Source organism: Morone saxatilis, unplaced genomic scaffold (assembly GCF_004916995.1).
Source record: "Morone saxatilis isolate NCDOM2014 unplaced genomic scaffold, NCSU_SB_2.0 Contig23, whole genome shotgun sequence".
NCBI classification, from domain to species: Eukaryota; Metazoa; Chordata; class Actinopteri; family Moronidae; genus Morone; species Morone saxatilis.
Genome location: NW_023339796.1, coordinates 5,710,331 through 5,729,615, shown reverse-complemented (window position 1 = coordinate 5,729,615; position 19,285 = coordinate 5,710,331). Strand labels below are relative to the sequence as shown.

The 19,285-nt window shown below is 40.5% G+C and overlaps 1 protein-coding gene across 5 annotated transcripts in view; it reads right to left on the bottom strand.

The window, feature by feature from the left end:
- Positions 1–6: 6 nt before the first annotated feature.
- LOC118334630 (microtubule cross-linking factor 1) overlaps positions 7–19,285 on the bottom strand; it is a 65,408-nt gene continuing 46,129 nt past the window's right edge. For 4 of the 5 annotated variants that reach the window (XM_035670619.1, XM_035670615.1, XM_035670616.1 and 1 more), the window contains 6 exons: positions 17,155–17,325; positions 13,108–13,275; positions 8,098–8,370; positions 5,539–5,880; positions 4,260–4,336; positions 7–3,770 (listed from right to left, as the gene is read on the bottom strand). In XM_035670619.1, the coding sequence (XP_035526512.1) occupies positions 2,114–3,770; positions 4,260–4,336; positions 5,539–5,880; positions 8,098–8,370; positions 13,108–13,275; positions 17,155–17,325 (2,688 nt within the window). In that variant the 3' untranslated portion in view covers positions 7–2,113. The remainder of the gene's footprint in view (positions 3,771–4,259; positions 4,337–5,538; positions 5,881–8,097; positions 8,371–13,107; positions 13,276–17,154; positions 17,326–19,285) is intronic. The other variant, XM_035670617.1, reaches the window with a different exon arrangement.

Sequence of the window (19,285 nt, the reverse complement as noted above, 5' to 3'; positions counted from 1 at the left end):
GAGGAGGAGGAGGAGGAGGGAAGATAGAGTGGGAAATGTTAATCGGTAAAATCGGGCAAAGAGGAAAAATAAGTCTGGCATATCAAAGGCAGAGAGGTTGATCAGGAGAAATAAGGTGGCTGATTTCAGCTTGCAGACCACACAGACAGCAATAACACACACCCATTCACTTTAGACCTGGAAAAAACACAAGGGGAACTGGGACGGACAGTGTCAAACATTTGATATGAAAGGTTACAAATAGACCAAACTAGGGTTGGGTGATAGGATGCAAGGCGGTAGAGTTTTGTCCAACGGGAAAGATTCAAGATAAAAACACTGACGAAGATAACTCAAGCTAACAGACGAATCAATAGTAGCATTGCAGTAATGGATTTAAAGATGTTTTCCTAAAACTAATCAACAATTTTGATCATAATTTGTCATTTATTAAGAGAATGTTTATCTGTTTCATTTATCTGGATTGAATATCTCTTAGTTGAGTTCTAGACATCTTAGGCTACGGGACATCTTTTATTGGCCGTTTCTAAGTTTTTCGTCAATTAATTGAATAATCTAAAACACTGGTTCTCAATGCGGTTGCATCTCTAAAAACATACAGTAATCAATAATACAATTTTATCAAAATACTACAACATCGGGATTCCAACTTTTCCAGCAGTCAACAATAAATAATCTTCTTATTGCGGGAACTATCTGTCGCTGAATAGTCGGTCTAAACAGCAATAATTCCTGGGTTAGCTACAACAGTATTTAATCTATTTAATCTAAACGGTTTCTCAATTGAATTTCCAAAAAATCTGCTGTATCTCAGAAAATATCAGGTAGAAATTTGAAATGGTTTGAATTTCCTTTACAGCTAAAATGATCATTACTTAAAGTCCTAATTCACCGGATTAGCTAAAAACAGACAAATAGTTGTTAAATAGTTAAACAGTTAACTCACTTTCCCAGTAAATTCACAAGACTTTTACAATATTAAATTACCATAAATTGTGACAGTAAATTGCATCCATTTCGCCCATTCCTACATTGTTTCAATTAGGTTTACTGGTGGAAATTTCAATGGGGATCTCTCCTCACTTCTCTGTGTGTATCTATCTATTTAAAATAGATAAAAGCAAGATCCTTATCCAGGTCTGTATTAACAATATTGACACGTTGAGTACCGTTCACAATCAATCTGAGCTGTGACCGTCATCCACAGGAGGCTGCAGGAAACAAACGCTCCACTATCATCCATGAAATCACATATCAGACTCTAATCTTACTGCTGTCTGTTCTGCAGGTCAGTGAACAACAGCTGGTGAAACCCTGATGTTAGTGGACAAATTAATCACCGTATGTGGGATTACGTTGCTTACTGTTCATGTTATGGTTTTAAATATACAAGAAGGCTTTGGTAAATTGTTTTAATGTACAGCTTTAATACAGCATGACCTACTTTTATCAAGTTTTAATCTGTCTGGAGAGCCAAACTGAAAGTGTTTTTCTTTCTGTTTCATCATTTAAACATGACCAGAAAGAGGGTTTTGTGTCTGTCATTTATTTTTTCCCACAGGTCAGCTGAATGGGTGGTGAAAAGGGCCCGACCGAGCCGTCAGAGCGCTGATTTCAACAAGTAAAATCAACGCTTTTTTTTGGTTAAAATTCTGGTGGAAGACGTAACTGGAGAGTGGTGATAATGATGAATTATGTAAATCTGTAGCTATGATCCCACACCGATTATTGCCGTTGTGAGATCATTGATGTCACGTCTCCAGTTATCAGACACATAAATCAGGGTTTTTTTTTTCGGTCGGGCCTCGGTGAAAGTTAAAGCAAAGAAATTAAAAAGCCACACTACAAGAAAGTCACTACAGTGAAGAAGAAAGTACAGAAGAAGAAACCTTAAAAAGTGTCTACATACAGCAACGATGGAAAGCTCAGTATTATTGAAGAGGGTCGAATATTTTGACATTACCATTGCATCAGTCAGTGCTTTCGATCTGAGAAAAAAGCATTAACATTTTAGTGATATTATAACGTATTTGATTAGCTTTTTTCCCCTCTTATTAACCACAGAACCCTTAAAGTTTGTCTTCAACCATTACAAGGAAAATCCCAGGCAAAGTCATAAATATCTTTGTGTCATAAAACATGGACCCCAGATCAAATGAATGATGAAGCGATGGATCCAGTGCGCCTGTATATTTACCTCCATACATCCAGATTGTCCTCTGTCTGAGTCGGCCTGCCTGCTGCTGTCCCTGCTGTGGCTGCTCTGTCCTCCAGCCTGCAGCCTCCTCTCCTCTCTAAAGCTCTGCTCCTGCAGCTTCTTGTTAAGGATGCGAGCTGCGTTTTCAGCCAGCGTGTAGCCCGGCGGGGCCGACAGGTCCTGCCGTATGCTCACCACCTCTGGGTTTTTGTCCCCCTGCGTCTCCACTATCAGCTGCACGGGGCTCGGCGAGCGCCCACGAGCGGTCCGCAAGCACTCCTGCGCGTTCCTGGGATCTGTGGCGAGAGCCCCTTGAGCGGGGCAGGGCTCGGCGGTGGAGGGAGGGGTGGGGCGAGAGCGACTGGGGGACTTGTTGAACTTCTGCATGGACTCGTAGGCCACTGGGGTGTGGTCGATGATGTTGAAGAGGCTGGAGAGGCCGTCGTTGATGGTGGTGTGGACGGGGCTGTCGCGAGTGGTGGTTGAGCGGGCCCACGCCGACTCGCTGTTGCCCTTCTGCGGTGTGGTAGGGGTTGGAGCACGGATGGTGTTGGGTATCTCGGCCTTGTTGGATGTAGACAGTTTGCGCTGGAGCTTGGGTGAGCCATACTTTGGCGAGCAGCAGGGTCGCTCAAACTTGCTCTGGATGACAGGAGAGTACTGGACCTTCCTCAGGCTGCGTGACGGGGAAGATATAGGCGTGCTGCCTCCTTTCGGGGTGAGGCAACGGTGGGGGCTGCTGGTCAGGTTCCTCAGCAGGTCAGTTTGTAGACCCACACTGATGGTCTGGGTGGTCTGGGTGCCTCTCGTGGTGAATCCATTGGTCTGGCAGGCGGTGTCCCGGACGACGGGCCCTGGTGGAGAGCGGATGGCGTTCCTCACAGAGATGGCCACCTCCTTCATGTCGTCACTCATGTTTCTGGAGAGCTGAAGCTCCAGAGAGGACGTGTAGCCCACTGTGGGGCAGATAGGAGACTGGCTAGGAGAAGTCATCAAGGCCCCACTCTCCAGAAGCCCACACGCCCACCTCCCAGTGCTGAACACCTCATCTGCCCCGCTGGCTCCCACCCCAGCCTCCCCTCCACTCCTGGCTTTGGTCCCTTTGGCGTACAGGAAGTCCGGGTCTTGGGCAGTAGGGTGCTCAGCTGCCCCAGATCTGGTGGGGCTGTGGAGGAGGTGAACCCCACAGTGCTCCACTCCCACCCCTGCTGCCCCTGCTCCGTTGCCCCTCAGCGGGGACTTGTGGCAGTGCTCAGGGCTGCTCAGGGTGCTGGTGGTCAGGGTGGCGCTGGTGGTGAGGAACCAGGAGGCTGGCTGGAATGGATCAATGGCCCCTCCCCGGGCCTCGGGGGTTTTGTCTGTCCACACTTCCCGGGCGGGACCCGGGCCAGAAGTGGATGATGGGAAATCCCAGCCCTTATTGTTGAACTCCTCAATGTACTTGAGGTCGTCCGGGGAAAGAGGCGGGGTGACGTCGTCTTGGCCCTGATCACCGTGGCGAGTCTTGTCGGGGAGGAACGGCGAGCTGTCCATTAACCGCTGGAAGTCGCTCATGGAGCACACGGACTTGGCTCTGCACAGGACACACACACACACACACACACACACACACACACAGTTCAATAACATTAACCTCATCTGAGACGCTCATGATCTCACCTCCTTTATATTCCCACTGCAGAAAATAAATCCTAAATATGTTTTTTTTTTAAAGCAACTTAATGCCTTTAAATGTTTCAAATCTGTCTGAATTATTTAACAACATCTTGAGCTGGATCACTTCTTCGCCATAAGAGTAACTTTCAGAGAAAAATCCACCAGGGGGAAACTCACTGTCACTGTCACTTCAAGTTAACAGTTAATATAATCAACAGCCGATCTCTGGAGGGATCAATGTATGTATGAGCAGCAAAAAATGCAGCAGGAGAGTGAATAATCTGTAGTCAGTCACATCGGTTCTCGGTGATGAATTCACTGTTGGCGTCTATGAAAATTCATCAGCTTTTAAAGAATAATTTGCTCGTCTGAACTCTCTTTGGACTCAGCTTTGTCGTGAGGTTACCTGAGCAGACTCCCGCCGGCCATCTCCTCCTCTGGGTACTCAGGATCGACCTCTCTCTCCGAAATCTCATTCAGAGCCTGAAACAGAACAATGAAATCATGTGGAAAAAGGGTTCAGGTGTAAAATGATTTATAGACAGTAGCTTCTGGAAAGAAATGGTAGTAGTATATTCTGAAATCAGTGAGTATCTGTCAAGAAAAGGGAAATCTTCTATGAGAAAACAACCACCACAGTTCATTTACATCCAATATGCTGAATATAAATGTTGTTTTGGATGTTAAACAGCATTCAGACACTGGATGATTAATTTGAGAGGCTCATTTTTATCTGCCTCAGATTGTAATATACTTTTTTAATATAACTCCTTAAAGTCTTACTTCATGTTAACAGCTTCTAATAAATGTTTTAAGATTAAACCTCAAGATTCGAAATTACTTCAATATATTTTGGTAAAGCAGGTATAACAAAATGTAATGAAAATAGAATTAGAAGAAGTGATATACTTTAAATTATATATTATATACTTCTCTCAGCTAAAATTAAATCATAAGACATTAAGGCATAAAAATTTTCACTAGTTTTGTTCTATGATTTCGTTAAGTGGTTTGAACCTGCAACTAATACAACTGTTAATAGTTATCAACTAATCATTTTGACTATAAAATGTCACAAAATAGTGAAAAAACTGCCATTACATCCATTACATAACAGTCAAACACCCAAAAATAGTAAGTTTACTTTCATGTATTATATAGAAATACATCAAATTTCTTAGAAAAGACTTAGAGTCTACAGCCAGCAGCTCCTCTGAGGCTGTACTTTACGTTGCTGTGAGCTAAATACTAACATCAGCAATAATAATAAGGTGCCACAATCTTAGATTATTAGCAGAATGTTTGCTAATTAGCACTAAACGTAAAGTAAAGCTGAAGGCTGAATGTCATTAGTTTAAGTATTTTGTCATTAACCACCACATGATCAATACACTTCTGATACACATTTAAAAACAAGACTGAAAAACTTTATACAAGTGATATTAACTTCATTAATCCAATACATTTTTAAGACCTGTCAAAATTATATTGAGACATTTTAAGGCCTACAATTCAGATTATTGGATGTAAGACTTTTCAAGACCCTGTCCTGAGGTCGGACATGAATGTTTGTCATGGCAATCCTTTTAATAGTTGTTGAGATATTTCACTGAAAACCAAAAACCAACCCTTTTTTAAGAGTTACATTAATAAAGTTTTGAGGTTTCTTGACTTTGATGTGTTACCTCCTTCATGCAGGGGAACCTCTTCTCACTCTCCAGTCTGGAGGGTGGTGGGACCTCCAGACCACTGAGGGGGTCTAGAGTCAGCGCGTCCAGGAACAGGTTCTCCGTTGGGCCTTTCAGCCTCATCGCAGACCCCTGCTCCTCCAGCATGGCCTCAGAGTCAGAGTGGGAGCGCATGGGGGGGACGGAGATAGGGGTGGACGTACAGGGGGAGCGTGGGGAGCGAGGTGATCGTGGGGCGTTGCAGGGACTGTCCTGTGGGGAAAACACACCTCTGTGGCCGGAGCCGCCATCTTTGATGTCTATGCTCTCGCCTCGCCGGCCGTTCAGCTCTCTCTGCATCTGCACAGAGAATGAAAGTATTTTACATTTTGTGTTAATCTTTTTCATCGTTGCTTGAAAGTTCACTTATTTGCTTTCTTATAGCTTAGCTTAGCATAAAAACTGGCAAAAAACAAGGTAACAAACTGTGCCTGCGTCCAGTCTTTGTGCTAAGCTAAGCTAATCAGCTACTGGCTGTAAGCTTCATAATTACCTAAAGAGTGGTATCAATCCTCTTACCTAACTAAAAATGGCAAACTATTCCATTAAGTCTCAACTACCTGCATCATTTTTGGGGAATTACAGTGTAAATGTACTTGTCTATCTTTTTTAAGAACCAGATGGAAGTTTTGCAAGTTTTACCCTATTAAATACAACTTTCATAGTAAAGTAAGTGAATAAAGCAAAATAAACACCCAAATTATTATTATATAGAGGCTCTTAAAGATTATCTTTGACATTTCTGTAATAATATTTCTTGTCATAGTGATACAGATCAATTTGCAGTGAAGAAATATATTAATTTATTGGTATAGCTCTATAAAACCCTGGTATGGTCCTTCACATTTACAGTATAATTCAGTTTATACAGGGGAAGCTTTCGTCACATATGGACATCTTGCTTTCTTTTAACATAACAAACTATTCTTCCACTGTAGTCCTCGACTGTGAGCCACCGAGTAATCCACCTGCAACATTCGGGGTCAAGTGCCTTGCTTCGGTTTCAGTGTTAAAGGAGAACAACCGCATCACTCACTCACTCTCACACTGACAGTCTGAGCAGTGCAGTTGGTGACCTGTGCTTTATCGTGTGCTGCAACATCGCTGAATAATGCATCTGTGCGTCCTGCTCTGTGTCTCTATTCAAACGTGCATCAGCAGTTTTTTCTTTAAGCTGTTAAAAGCGAGCTGTATTCAGAGTGTGCTCCTTGTGGTTATTATTCCAGTCCCTGCTTTATATGTTAATACTCTCACTCTCATATCATATTAATGAGTGCTTGTTCCTACCTCCTGCCCTGAACGTCGCACACGGGCGAGGTGAGATGCTGCAGTTCCTCTAATTAAAGCTCACTAAGTATATAAATTATTCAGTAATCCTCAGTATTATTTAATCGCCTCGGGTGATTTGTCACCGTTTCTCGTATCCACTCGACCACAAACACAAACTTACATTCATTAACAAGCGAAGACTTCAGATCTTTAAGTTGTGGTGTGTTTTTCTAGTTAGATCTGTAAAGTTTGTGAAGAGGCAGTTCAGATCAAAGTGGTTTTATACAACTAACAGATTTTTTATTATTCATTATTCTGTGGAAATAGTTAAAAATAGTGAAAAAAGTCTCTTGTGTGATGACTTTAAATGACTTGTTTTTGTCTCATTAACAATCCAAAAGATTTACATTTACAATGACATTAAATGCAGAAAGGAAGCAAAGCCAAGGCTGAAATTATTAATCCTTCAGTCAGTTGTCAGAAAAGTCATTTTTGATAATCAATTAATACATTTATGTAAGTCGTACCAAGCAGAAACCCAAATATTTGCTGGTTTCAGCTTCTCAAATGTACAGATTTGTAGCTTTTCTCTGTTGTACACGATTGTTAAATTAATATCTTTGTGTTTCAGACCGATAAAGATGTCACCTTAGGCTCTTAAGAAACTGTGATGGACATTGTTTTTACTATCGGCTGAGATTTTAAAAAAAGAACGATGAATCCATTAAAAGGAGAAAGTATAACCGACAGATTATTGGTAATGAAAAGGTTATTCAAGCACTTTAAGGACTTTTAACAATGTTGGCTTAAAGGTTGAAATTCAAAGTTCCTTCCTGACCTTGGAAACAGATCTGTGATACGATCAAAAGCTACTAAATGGACCTTGTAGTGTGATTTTTTCTTGTCAACTCCTGTTTTCTAGGTCAAGAATGAACTTTCAATCTCCTCAGCCAACATGGACGAGACGTTTTTAAAAGTGCTCCAGAAAATAGAAATTTGAACATTTACAACTGAGGAAGATCATGTGATGCTAGAGAAGGCTCCAGAAATGTTACTAAATGAACCCTGTGGTGAGAAAATCTGTTAATGAACTAATCAAACTACGTAGTGTATGAGCCTGACTTGACCCTCTCATTCTTTATCCTCACCCTTCCTCTCATCCCTGCCCGACCCCGTCCTTCCTTCTCCCTTTCTCTCTGCTATAACTCTTCTTTCCTCCATCTCCTTCCACCTCCTCCCTTCTCTCACCCTCTCCATCTTGCGGTGGAGCTCCCTCATGCTGCCGTCCCACTCCTGCCGCTCTCGGTCGAGGCGCTCCAGCAGTTCGGCCCTCTCGCGGCCCCACCTCTTCTCTCCGTGCTGTAGCTTCCAGCGGAGGTCCAGGGAGGTGCTGTGGCTCTCGGCCAGCAGACGCTGGTGCTCCTCGCGCTCCTGATTCAAGGCCCACTCGGGGTCTCTGGCTGGTTCCCCTTCACCTCCCTGAGCTTCGCCTCGTACCTTACCTTGCGCTTCCTCCTCCAACTGGTCAAAGAGCAAAGACACAGAGATGTTGGATTGATTAGTCATAGAAAATAAATAATTAAGACAAAGAAAAAGGGTCGATTCACCCAAATTATGTCACATGTTTCAGTGGAACTACTTTCGACCAAAGAAATAGATTGATTACACACAATAACAAAGACACTAGTTAGATGTTTGAGATGCTGCTGTTCATTTTTAAAATGCACTTTTTCACCCTTGTTGCTGGTTTGAAGGTCGTCAAAAAAAACCAAAAAAACGCTGGAGGTAATTCAAAAAATATGTTTTTGGATGAACCTCTGCTTTAATTTGAAGCCAGAAAAATAAAGATCACAGTAAAAAGATGAGAACACGATCATATGAAGACAATAAAAAGAGACTCTACCAAACTTCTTTTGATCTGTTTTTGTTGGATCAACAAGTTTTTAAAGTCGTGAGATGCTTCATTTTTCAAAGTTTTTTATAAATCCAATCTTTCGCTCCTCTGATTTTCACTTTTTGATCTTTTAATCAGTTTTTTTTTGGTAAATAAAACAATGAAAACTGAAAAGAGAAGTAAAGTCAAGCACTCACACAGCTGCTAAATAATAAATCAGTGTTAAAGCTGATTAAATCAGTGAATGTGTAGCTTATTATGTGTAGTCTTCTCATGATAACAACACAATTTATGAACAACCTAGTGATGAAACGGCAAATTCAGACGGATTGTCGCTGGATAAACCTTCAAATTCACAGATCTTTTACTCAAACTGAGAACCACGTAGCTCTAAAAAGTCAAACTTTCACCAACTGTTTTCAGCTTTGTGACAAAGCATTTTCTAACTAATCCAAGAGGGTTTAAAACAGTTTATTGTAAGTAGCAAATAGTACCGCGTATATGTAATCTGATATACACACATACTCCGGTATTTAATGCATAAATGCTTGTAGTTTATGCAGTACTGATGTTTAGCTTATTATTTTACTTATATTTATTCTTTATTGTCTCAGTGTTAATTTTAAGAATTGGTTGACAATGTGGCCTATATGTTATATTATTTTACCTTTAATAAAGTTATTTGTAGAAAAGGAGTACCTTTACAGTCATCTCAGTGCAAAATATTTCAAGTCTTTTTTCATTCCAGCTCAAAAATTCACTCTATCGACCACCATATCCGATATTCATCAGTGAATTTTTACCCTCTATTTTTCCCTTTATAAGAAAAATTGACATTAAAAGTCAAGATATACATGGTTTTCACTGGAGAGGAAGGGTATGAAAAATTGCAATCTGTAAAGTAAATAAAGCTGTCTAAAAAAATATAAAGTTGCATAAAATGGAAAAAGTACTCGAATAAAGTATCTTGAATTTGCACTTAAATCTACTACAAGGAGTTTTTAACTGGTTATGAAACAGTCTCCATTTAATACTGATGCCTCTATACAACCTACATAAATAAAGACCAACAGCGGGAAGATTGTAATTTCTATATAGTTACTGTTAATGCCTTCCACTGGGTCGGATTAAGTCGGATTCCCATTAAAATCAATGCAACTAGGTGGTGGAAACACTACCGCTTTTGTCCACAGGGGCGGCCAGAATCAACGAAAGGAAAGTTCCTTGTTATAGCACTTGAATAAATGGTCCACACATCCTCCAACACAGGCCTTATTTTATCACAGGGCTTCTTTTCAGTCTCCTATTCACAAACAAACACAATGAGATGACTAGAAGGTATCCCAAAGTACCAGTATTTTCTCTTGTAGCTGACAGGGACACACAGTCCAGACATGAGCGAGGGCTGACCTCCCAAATTTAAGGATTCAGATGTGCTGCAGAAATCTTCAAAGCTGCAGAGCGACAGAGTGAAGCTTCTCCTTTCTGTGCATAACAGAGCTTTGTAATCTTCAGGCGGGCTTTGATCTGGCAAACATAATGGTACAAACCAGCGTCTGCAGTACTGGAGCTGTGTGAAGAGCGAGTCAAGACTGTCTCCCAACACCAGCTTACATAACTCCCCATTCACAAATGTTTGTCTTGTAGACTTTTATATTGAGGTTTTAAAACTGTCTGAATACACACTGGAGGAGACATGTACAGTAATAGCTGCTGACTGAATGCTAAGAGCCAAGACGTTATAAAAATAGACAGTTATTTAGGAGGCTTCACACTATGCCAGAGTATGAAACAAGAGCCAGCCTGAGCAATGATATTAATACCTGACAGTAACACTGACCCCCCCCAAAAATAATCACTACTTATATCCACGTATAAATACACAGGTGAGGGTAATTTCCAGTTTTGCTCTGCTCTGTTGAGCTGCGTAATGATCCTGAATATGAAAAAATAGCTTAGTTTAGGGGCATATTTCTGAAGTCTTCATCAGAACGAAGCACAGTGGAGCAAGAAAATCATTCAACGGGGTTTTATCAGAGCCACCTCTGCTCTGTGGAAGGATATGAACCATGTACTAGCTGTTCAGATTAGTGCACGAGAGTTTTAAAAAGATCCTCCTCTTACTCGACCCGTCTTAATTGGTTCCCGGAGCTATAGTTCATCAGATAACGCTGAGGAAAAATTCACTGTGGGTTCATCTTCCAACATGGTGGTAAAGAAACATGTTCAATATCCTGAAACTGATTCCAGATCGTGCTCTGCCCTCTCGAAAGGGGAACGAAAATCTGGAGTTTAAATCGGACACAGCAGACAATGAGGCTCTGACCGCGATGCCCATCTGCACAACGTGGTTTCAATATCCCTCTGGGACACACTTCTGCGCCTTTCTTGCAAATCCACTTCCTCTCGCTGCAAACTTCGCACATATTTTGGTCTACCATGAAATTACAACCCACATAGTAGAACTAGGGTGTGAGGATACTGAGCGATATCATCTATTCATGATGCACACTGCCAGTATATTAAGGTTGACCATGACTACACAGATCTGTACCTGCAGTGGGATTTAAATCTAAAGCCACTATGTGCAGAATTAGGGCTGAAAGCAACATGCAACTAACTTTTCTAATCAATTATCACTGTGATAACTTGATAACCGAGTTGTAAAACCCTGTATCACAATATTACAAACTGCTCTGCAGCGTTTTGGCATCTATAAACCTTTAAAATCAGTCAAACTGGCCAGATTTAATCCTCTTGTGTTTTTTAATGGTGTGCTGTTTTTGTTCTTTTGGTCTGAATACCCAGAACCCATTAAATAAAATTATTTTCCTGGGTGTCAGTGATGAGTTCTAGTGTCCCACAATGTTGTAAATGCTGTTTTACAAGAACAATCGTAATCTTGAAGGCCTTTACTGTAATCATTTCACATTTAAACCCTCTACAGTGGCTTGGGGTATTATCTCAACATGGGATGGCCACTTAAACATTCAAGTACTACAAGAAAATTCATTATTCAAAGTATTTCCATTACTAAAATTATACTTCTGTATAATCCTTTTATATTTATATTTTCTTTGTTGTTCACAGCCAAACAAATAAAGCCCTGAAACCCTTTACATGTATTCGTGGACACCTTTTGCCTTTTTAAAAAACAGAATTATGTTTTTATTTTAATTGGATATCAAATTATTCAGATTATATTATAGTTTTGACATCATGTCAGTGGCCGGATTTTAATTTTGTGTTGATACAAAAGCGGTTTCTAGCGTCTTGTTTCATTGATTTCGAGGGGAATCCAAACTAGTGGCAAGCATTAAGAATAACTACATAGAAATAGCTTCTTGCTGATGTTTGTAGGTCATATAGAGCAGTGGTTCCCAACACTCACGACCCCTAACTCTGTTTTAACATTCAACTTAACAAACAACTTATAAACTGTACAATAAACCCAGAGAGTAATAAAGCAAATAAAGAGAATTTGTGTAAAAAGCAATTTGGATGAATTTTGAGCAGAATATTGCAACATGGATGAGTTTTACTGATAATTTTAGGACATTTTCAATACAATTCAGTCTGTATTATGTATTTTTTTTTATGTTTTAACAATCACACATACTTAATAGGCTTCTTTCAGTGTTTGAAAAGCTGAGATATAGACACTTACTGTGTATATTTTTTATTTAAGTTTTACTTCAAATCCTCGCTGGAACGCTATGGCAACCAGTTAAAACCTGTTTCAAAATTTTTCACATTGACACAAAAATCCTCAATCAGCAGCCTCCGTACAAAACAACTGGTATCAGCCTTCATGTCAGTTGAGATAAAGATAGTCTGTTCTTAATCTACACAGTAGTTAAACTCCCATTGGGAGTTTGAAAGAGTGCTTTAACAGCTGTCTTGATTTCTGTATGAAATGCTTAGAGGCACATCAAACAATTAGGCACAGTGCTGAATTAATTAGTTTGCACAATGACAGAATATACCCATTACAGGGTGCCAAGTAAGTGATTCATCATTTTATATTTTGTCTTATTGGGAGCAGCCCTTCTTCTTTTTAATTTAATTGTTTAGGGGTGATTATAAATTGGATTCTGTCCATTTGTTTGTCACTTGCGATATTAATTAAGACAGAACTTCATTTCCATTTTTGAAATGACGCTGATTGGCCCGAACCGACGGGTCAAAAAAGAAAAAAAAATTAGTTGTTGTTGACTTGTTAGCGGTTGCCTCTGAGAGGGATTTCATCCGTGGAGAAGGCAACATGTTTACTGTCGCCTTGCTGCTTATTGAATGCACCACTAGCTTTCTGCACCAGATTGTGTCCTGTCCCTTTAAGGTGGGCGCTGAGACGCCATCTGTACCTGGGCGACCTGGCACTTCATCTCTGCCCACTTGACCTCCCAGGCGGCTTTGTCATTGGCGTAGGTCTGCTGCAGTTGGCATCGCCGCGTCTCCTCCTCCTGCAGCTCCTCCCGAAACTCCTCCAGCAGCGTCCGCACGGCCTGCAGCACTTGCCGGTTCTCCCCGAACTGCACAGAGGGAATTCAGACAAAACTATCAGCAAAAATACACAATAGGGAAGGTTAATCCAGCAACCTCACACACACACACACACACACACACACACACATGAACACGGCAAGTTCAGCAGGTTCTTTCTTTATCTTGATGTCTCTTGTTTTTATCTGGGCCTGTGTCCTTTGTCTCTCTTTAAAGCACTCTGGGACAAACCTGCTTTGTAAGTGCTTTATAAATCAATTTGACTTGAGTTTCTCCATCCTGTTTCCCATCTGTCTCCTTGTCCTCCTTTTAGAAAAAATCTGTGTCCTTTCCCATCTATCCTTTCTTTACATGAAACAGAAATCAGTGAGCTACTGTATTTGCTTCCACATATTTACATATTTCCTCTAAAAACAGGCAGCTAGGGAGGGACTCGGTAGCCAATAGCGCTGTGTGTGATGTCCCCCAGTCAAGCAGCTATAATGGACCCATTAGCTGACTCTGGCAGACTGGGAGCTCCCAGTGAACAGCACGTCCAGATGCTGATGAAGAACAGTTTGATGGCAGGGAATAAAGTATACTGTTGGGGTTTTTTGGGTTTGGGTCCTTCCACCCGGGGGCAAATTCAGCTAGCGTTAGCTGCACAAGCTAACTTGCTAACATTACTGTTGGCAACAGTTAAACTGGCCTCCGTCTGTCTCTGAGGTTGTGTTCACCTGGGAGGGCTGCTTGAGCCCCGTTCGGTTGCACGCTAACGGCAGCTACAGCAGCTGAGTTGAGGCAGAGCAGCCGGAGGACGTCGGATGGGAAAACAGACAATATTTTCTCTTAAAATTTGATCCAATTCATTTACTTGGACTTTAAAGAACTAAAACAGTGGATGCATGTAAATACAAGGTTGCACTCAAATTTCCTACAAACCGATCAATTGAAATTAAGAGAAATCCTTTAGGAACCTCTGAGTTGTGCAGTAATTAAAGCTGCAACAAAAACAAGTTGGACAACAACGATGCTGATTTAATTTAGTCCAATTACTATGCAGCGGGGATTGAGAAAGTTTAGACAGTCACATTTAAGATCTGGATTTGAGTTTATAACTCAGGCTTCAGGCTATATGAGCAGCGACATCCACTGGGTCACAGTGAAGAGAACAGCATGTTGTTCTTAAAGAGAGTTCACAGAACTGTTTGCCTCTGGTGGTCCTGCTGCAGAGTGTCTCCAGGTCTTGGCAGGAGGCAGCGAAGCACAAAGGACTCTGTGAGTAAAACATCACCTCAGCGTATCACTGCAGCCCTGCTGGCTTTGCCAGCCGCAGCCGAGAACACGATATGAGCTCAGGTGATAAAAAGGGCCAGAGCACTTCAATACAGCCTCAGTATAACCAGCAAAAAAGGGGAACTCTTTTCTGGAGTTTTCTGGTGAATGAATGTGTTTTCATTCAGAGTTTCTCACCAAAATGCACCCGTGTGTAAACTAAAAAAACATGCTGAATGTGTTTCCTTCTTTATAACACATTTGCAAAGGAGATTTTACATCCATGTTTGCTACTGTTACTTAACAGCTGAAATGAGCAGAGAAACAACCAAACTGGTTTACATTATTGCTATGAGTGAACCACTAGGACCACCAGGACCCCACAAACCAGTCTTCTTCTGTTACAGCACTAAATACTCATTAGCACCACTAGTGGTCTAAAGGTCCAACAGGGTTCCCACTTTTTCCAGGAGCTTTTCTTGATTCAATAATTTGGCCACAGCACAGATTAAAACACAAAAAATTCCAAGACAACATAGATTATCTTCATGATATTTGATCATTTTAATGAATTTCCAGGTGTTCCAGGATATTCTTTCTAGTAGGTACCTTTAATTTAAAACCAGAACATGTCAAATTTAAATATGTCCAACTTTTGCACCCTATTGGTTGGATCAAAACAGACATTGTGCCCAACAGCACCAGACCCCGACAGATCCGACCCAATGACTGGGTCAAAAGCAACACACAGACAACTTTACACATTTAGGCTTTAAGCTATTTTTTAAATCTTTCCCCCATGGGAAAAATGTATCCTACATCCACAACTATTTAGCAGCCGTTAGCCTCCAGGAGCTTTGGCAAGATGCATTGAGTATTTTTAATAATTCACACGCATGTCTGCTGATTTTAGAGTAAACCAGAGTACAAGGAGCTGTGACGCAGAAGGTTCAAACTCAGGTGCCTCTCGCAGTGAGCCAACCAGAGTTTACCTACACTAAATGTGATTAAAGTCCACCGTAGGAAAATCTACAGTATTTACAGTATTTATTTACACTTAAATACTTCAGCAGTATCAGACATTGGCAGGACCAGAGGGAATGAATCAGGATTTCCCTCACCAAGCTGCCAAAGTGCCTAAATTATGTCCAAGTCTTCGCTGAAAACTTTCAGTGACCTCTTTACGGCTTGACATACTATTATCTCGCTCTGGCTGCAGGAATTATCATCTGTGCTCTGCTCTGCTGTAGTAGCCATGTGTGCAAATGCTTACTAAAGCAAGTCAGCGTTTCTTCTCTCATGCATAAAGCTTAATATAGTCTACTGGGCACGCTTGTTAAAACTGGGAAAACTGCTCACAGAGTAAACGTCAGATCACTGTACAAACCATTTTTATGATGTTGTGGAAAAATCAAAACACGGGACAAAGTCGAGCACTTAAGGCCGTTTAATAATGCATCCAACCCAAAATGCTTACTTTCTTTACTTTTACAGAGGGGCAAAGTGGTCGACTGCATGTACTGAAAGTAGATCTCAACACACGCTACGTCTGGGTAACATGTCCTCTGAAACATTCAGCGGGCCCGAAGAACACAGCTCCTTTTGTCTGCTTGGCATGTAACTGAGAGTCCGTGTTACAGTTCGAACAATAAGCCTAAAACTGGGTGTACTCAAAATAATTGCTGCCTCTAACTTGTTATCTAGGCCAAAAATTCTCATCTGCATACCATGCCAAACAGCTCTAATAAACGCCTGCCAAACATTCATTTGAACACAATTAAAATGAATGAGAAAAATAATGAAAGGCTCCAAAAACTCTCAATACAGCAATTTACTGGAGAAAATATACTTTCCTACAACTTTAGAGTTATACTGTTCATTATGTGTGTGTATTTATATATGTTTATACAGTATGTCACTGTATAATAGCTTATAGTGTAACTATAGTATTTGTTATCATTACTTAAGTGTTCTGATTGTATTTTACTTGTTTTTTAATATATTCTTTAGTCTTATATACATTTTCTATGTGTGTAGTGTGGAGCATTAAACTGTGCAATATAGTAAAATGACAATAAAGCTTAATAACAAACCTTGAACGAACCATTATTTTGCAGTTAGACCTAAAAATTGAACAGAATATGAAATCTTTGATTGATTCTGTTGTTTTTACTTTAATTTGAAGATTTGAGCCTGAGACTCCCATGATTGAAATAAATAAAAAAATATGTTCCTACAACCAAAAACCGGCAGTCACTGGAGCTTCGGCCAAAAGTATCCTGGCTGAACATACTGACCTGCAGCCCAGAGGCTCCACATATCCTGGGGCTCTGGACTGGCTGGATTTTTAAATATGATCTAAATATAACAACAGATTTGTATGACGTTCTGAGGGAATACCGTCAGTCAGTACGCAAATCCATCCATTTTAAATTTAGGGATTCATTTATCCAAAAGCTGGCAGCCAATAAATAATGTGTCTGCTCCATCAATTATTTTACACAGAAGATCTTCAGAGTGATGTTTCTCAAGCAACAGCGGCACTCACAGTGAACAGGCTGGACTGTAACTTTATTATTCATTATTCAGTCTAGATCACAAAATGGTGGATTAAATAAAAAATGTAAGTTTTCTATCTAATCTAGGATTTGTACCTGTCTTTGATGCTGCAGGTGTCGATCAGGTGACGGCAGAGGTACGACGGGCCCGGGATCGGGGACGTCCCCTGGAGTTTGCGGTAAACACAGTCTGTCGTCTCGTGCTGACTCCCCCTCAGCCTGCTCCATTATCACTCCTAACTCTGGGATGCCCTCCAACTTCTCAAACTGGAACAGATGATACACAGCCATGAAAAGCCGCCTGAGTTTTAATTCATTTTTTTTTCTGTTCCAACAAATTCTGTTTCAGGCTCACAGTCGCTGAGCCTTTCCCAGCATGCAACGGGTAAAAGGAAGAGAAACACCCTGCATGAGTCTTTTACCATCACTATCTAATGCACACAAACAAGCTCTCACATTTATACCTCTGTATGGATGTATTTAATTAGGTCTTGATGCAAAAAGTGTTGTTTTGTAACTGGATACTAAGTAAGTGGCTCATTTTATGCCTTTAAAGAGAAACTAGTACGCCACCGATATTTGACACAAGGTAAAGGTCTGCAGAAAAGGGAATTATGGGAAAAGTCCATGAATGAAATCAATGCTTAAGCACTGAACACTAACACACTTAAAATGACGTCACGAACATGATCATGCCTTCATATAATAAAGAGCTAGACATGTGCTATGTGCTTGTGAGATACAACTGTTGTACAGGAAGGTTGGTTGGCCCTCTTGATCAGTAAGAGTAGATCTTCACTCCTTAGTATAAATTTATGATGCCCTTCTAGGAAAACAGCCAATATATCTTGAATCTCTTCTATAGTTCAGCCAAACTCACTGATTTACTAGAGCTAAGGAGTGTCTCATCTCGGAGATTCCCAAAACAAATCTTGGTGAAAAAAAGGCCCAGTTTGATATATTTCTCCAGTGTGTCCAGTGTCCAGTGTCCAGTGTGTAACATTTAGGAGGATTTATTTGGAAGAATCGAGACAAATATGTTAAGATTCAAATCGGTGTAATGAAAATTAATTGTGATACTCTTTATAGCACTTTTGAATTTGCTTGTTCGACATCCTGCATCACGTCATGTCAGTAGCTGTATCATATCACATGGTGGTCGCAGGTCTTCACCTGCGACCACCATGTGAAATTAAAATCAGAGGCGTGGAGTTTTTGGCTTCTCTAAATCAGAAATTTAAAAAGGTAAGAAGATAACAGACAAAACATAGACTCACTTTTACAAAGAGATGTATTGTTTTGCACAGTTCATACCTAACATAAGTAATAATAAAAAAGATATAAATATATATATTTATGTGTGAGAAATAATAGAATCTAGAGTTATGTGTCTTCAATGTAATATTGTGAAAGAATGAACCCTATTCCTCATAATATTCTTGGGTATGTTTTCGTTAGTGTATAATCACCTGAAAATAACAATCGTTGTGTTATTGTTACATTAGAATAAGTTGTTTTTATCTACAGAGGGAGCGTGTCCTCTGGAGTCCACCATGTTTCTACAGTAGCCTAGAACGGACAAACTGAACACTGGCTCTACAATAGGGTCTTTCGCATTTTTCACAAGTTTTGCTGCCACTGTAGTAAATCTAAATCTTACACACTGGTTCTTTAACGCTGTTTGTTTCTATAACCATTTCCCCATTTAATCCTTATCTTTTATTTGCAGCTGTACAAGTTTTAATGTCATGTAATTGTTGTTGTTTTTTGTCACTTTAACAGTCCAGTGTACACAAAGCAAAGGAGAGTGAACTGCTCTCATTAGACCCCCCTTTATAAACAAAGATGGAGTTTTTTTTTTTATGATTTTCTCTGCCATTGCATTTAACATCCGAACAATATGGTAATAACTCAAAGAAAGTCTGCCAAGTGTGAAGAAAAGTTTCAGAAAGTCTACAAGAACGTCCATTACACTGCGGGTCTGAACCCTTGCAGACTAATCAGGAACGAGTGTCCATAAGGGAGGACATTGGAAGTGGGCCATTCTTTCTTGTTTCCACCTGGTTTATAAAAATTGAGAGGCACTGAAACTGTAGCCGTGATTAGGGGCTTTAAAAATAAACCCAGACTTGAGAAAATGTTCTGCTGGGATTCAATGTCAAGTCAAGGACATGTGGTAAACATCCAGCGAGGTACACATGGGCTCCTTACGGCTGCACCATCTGCA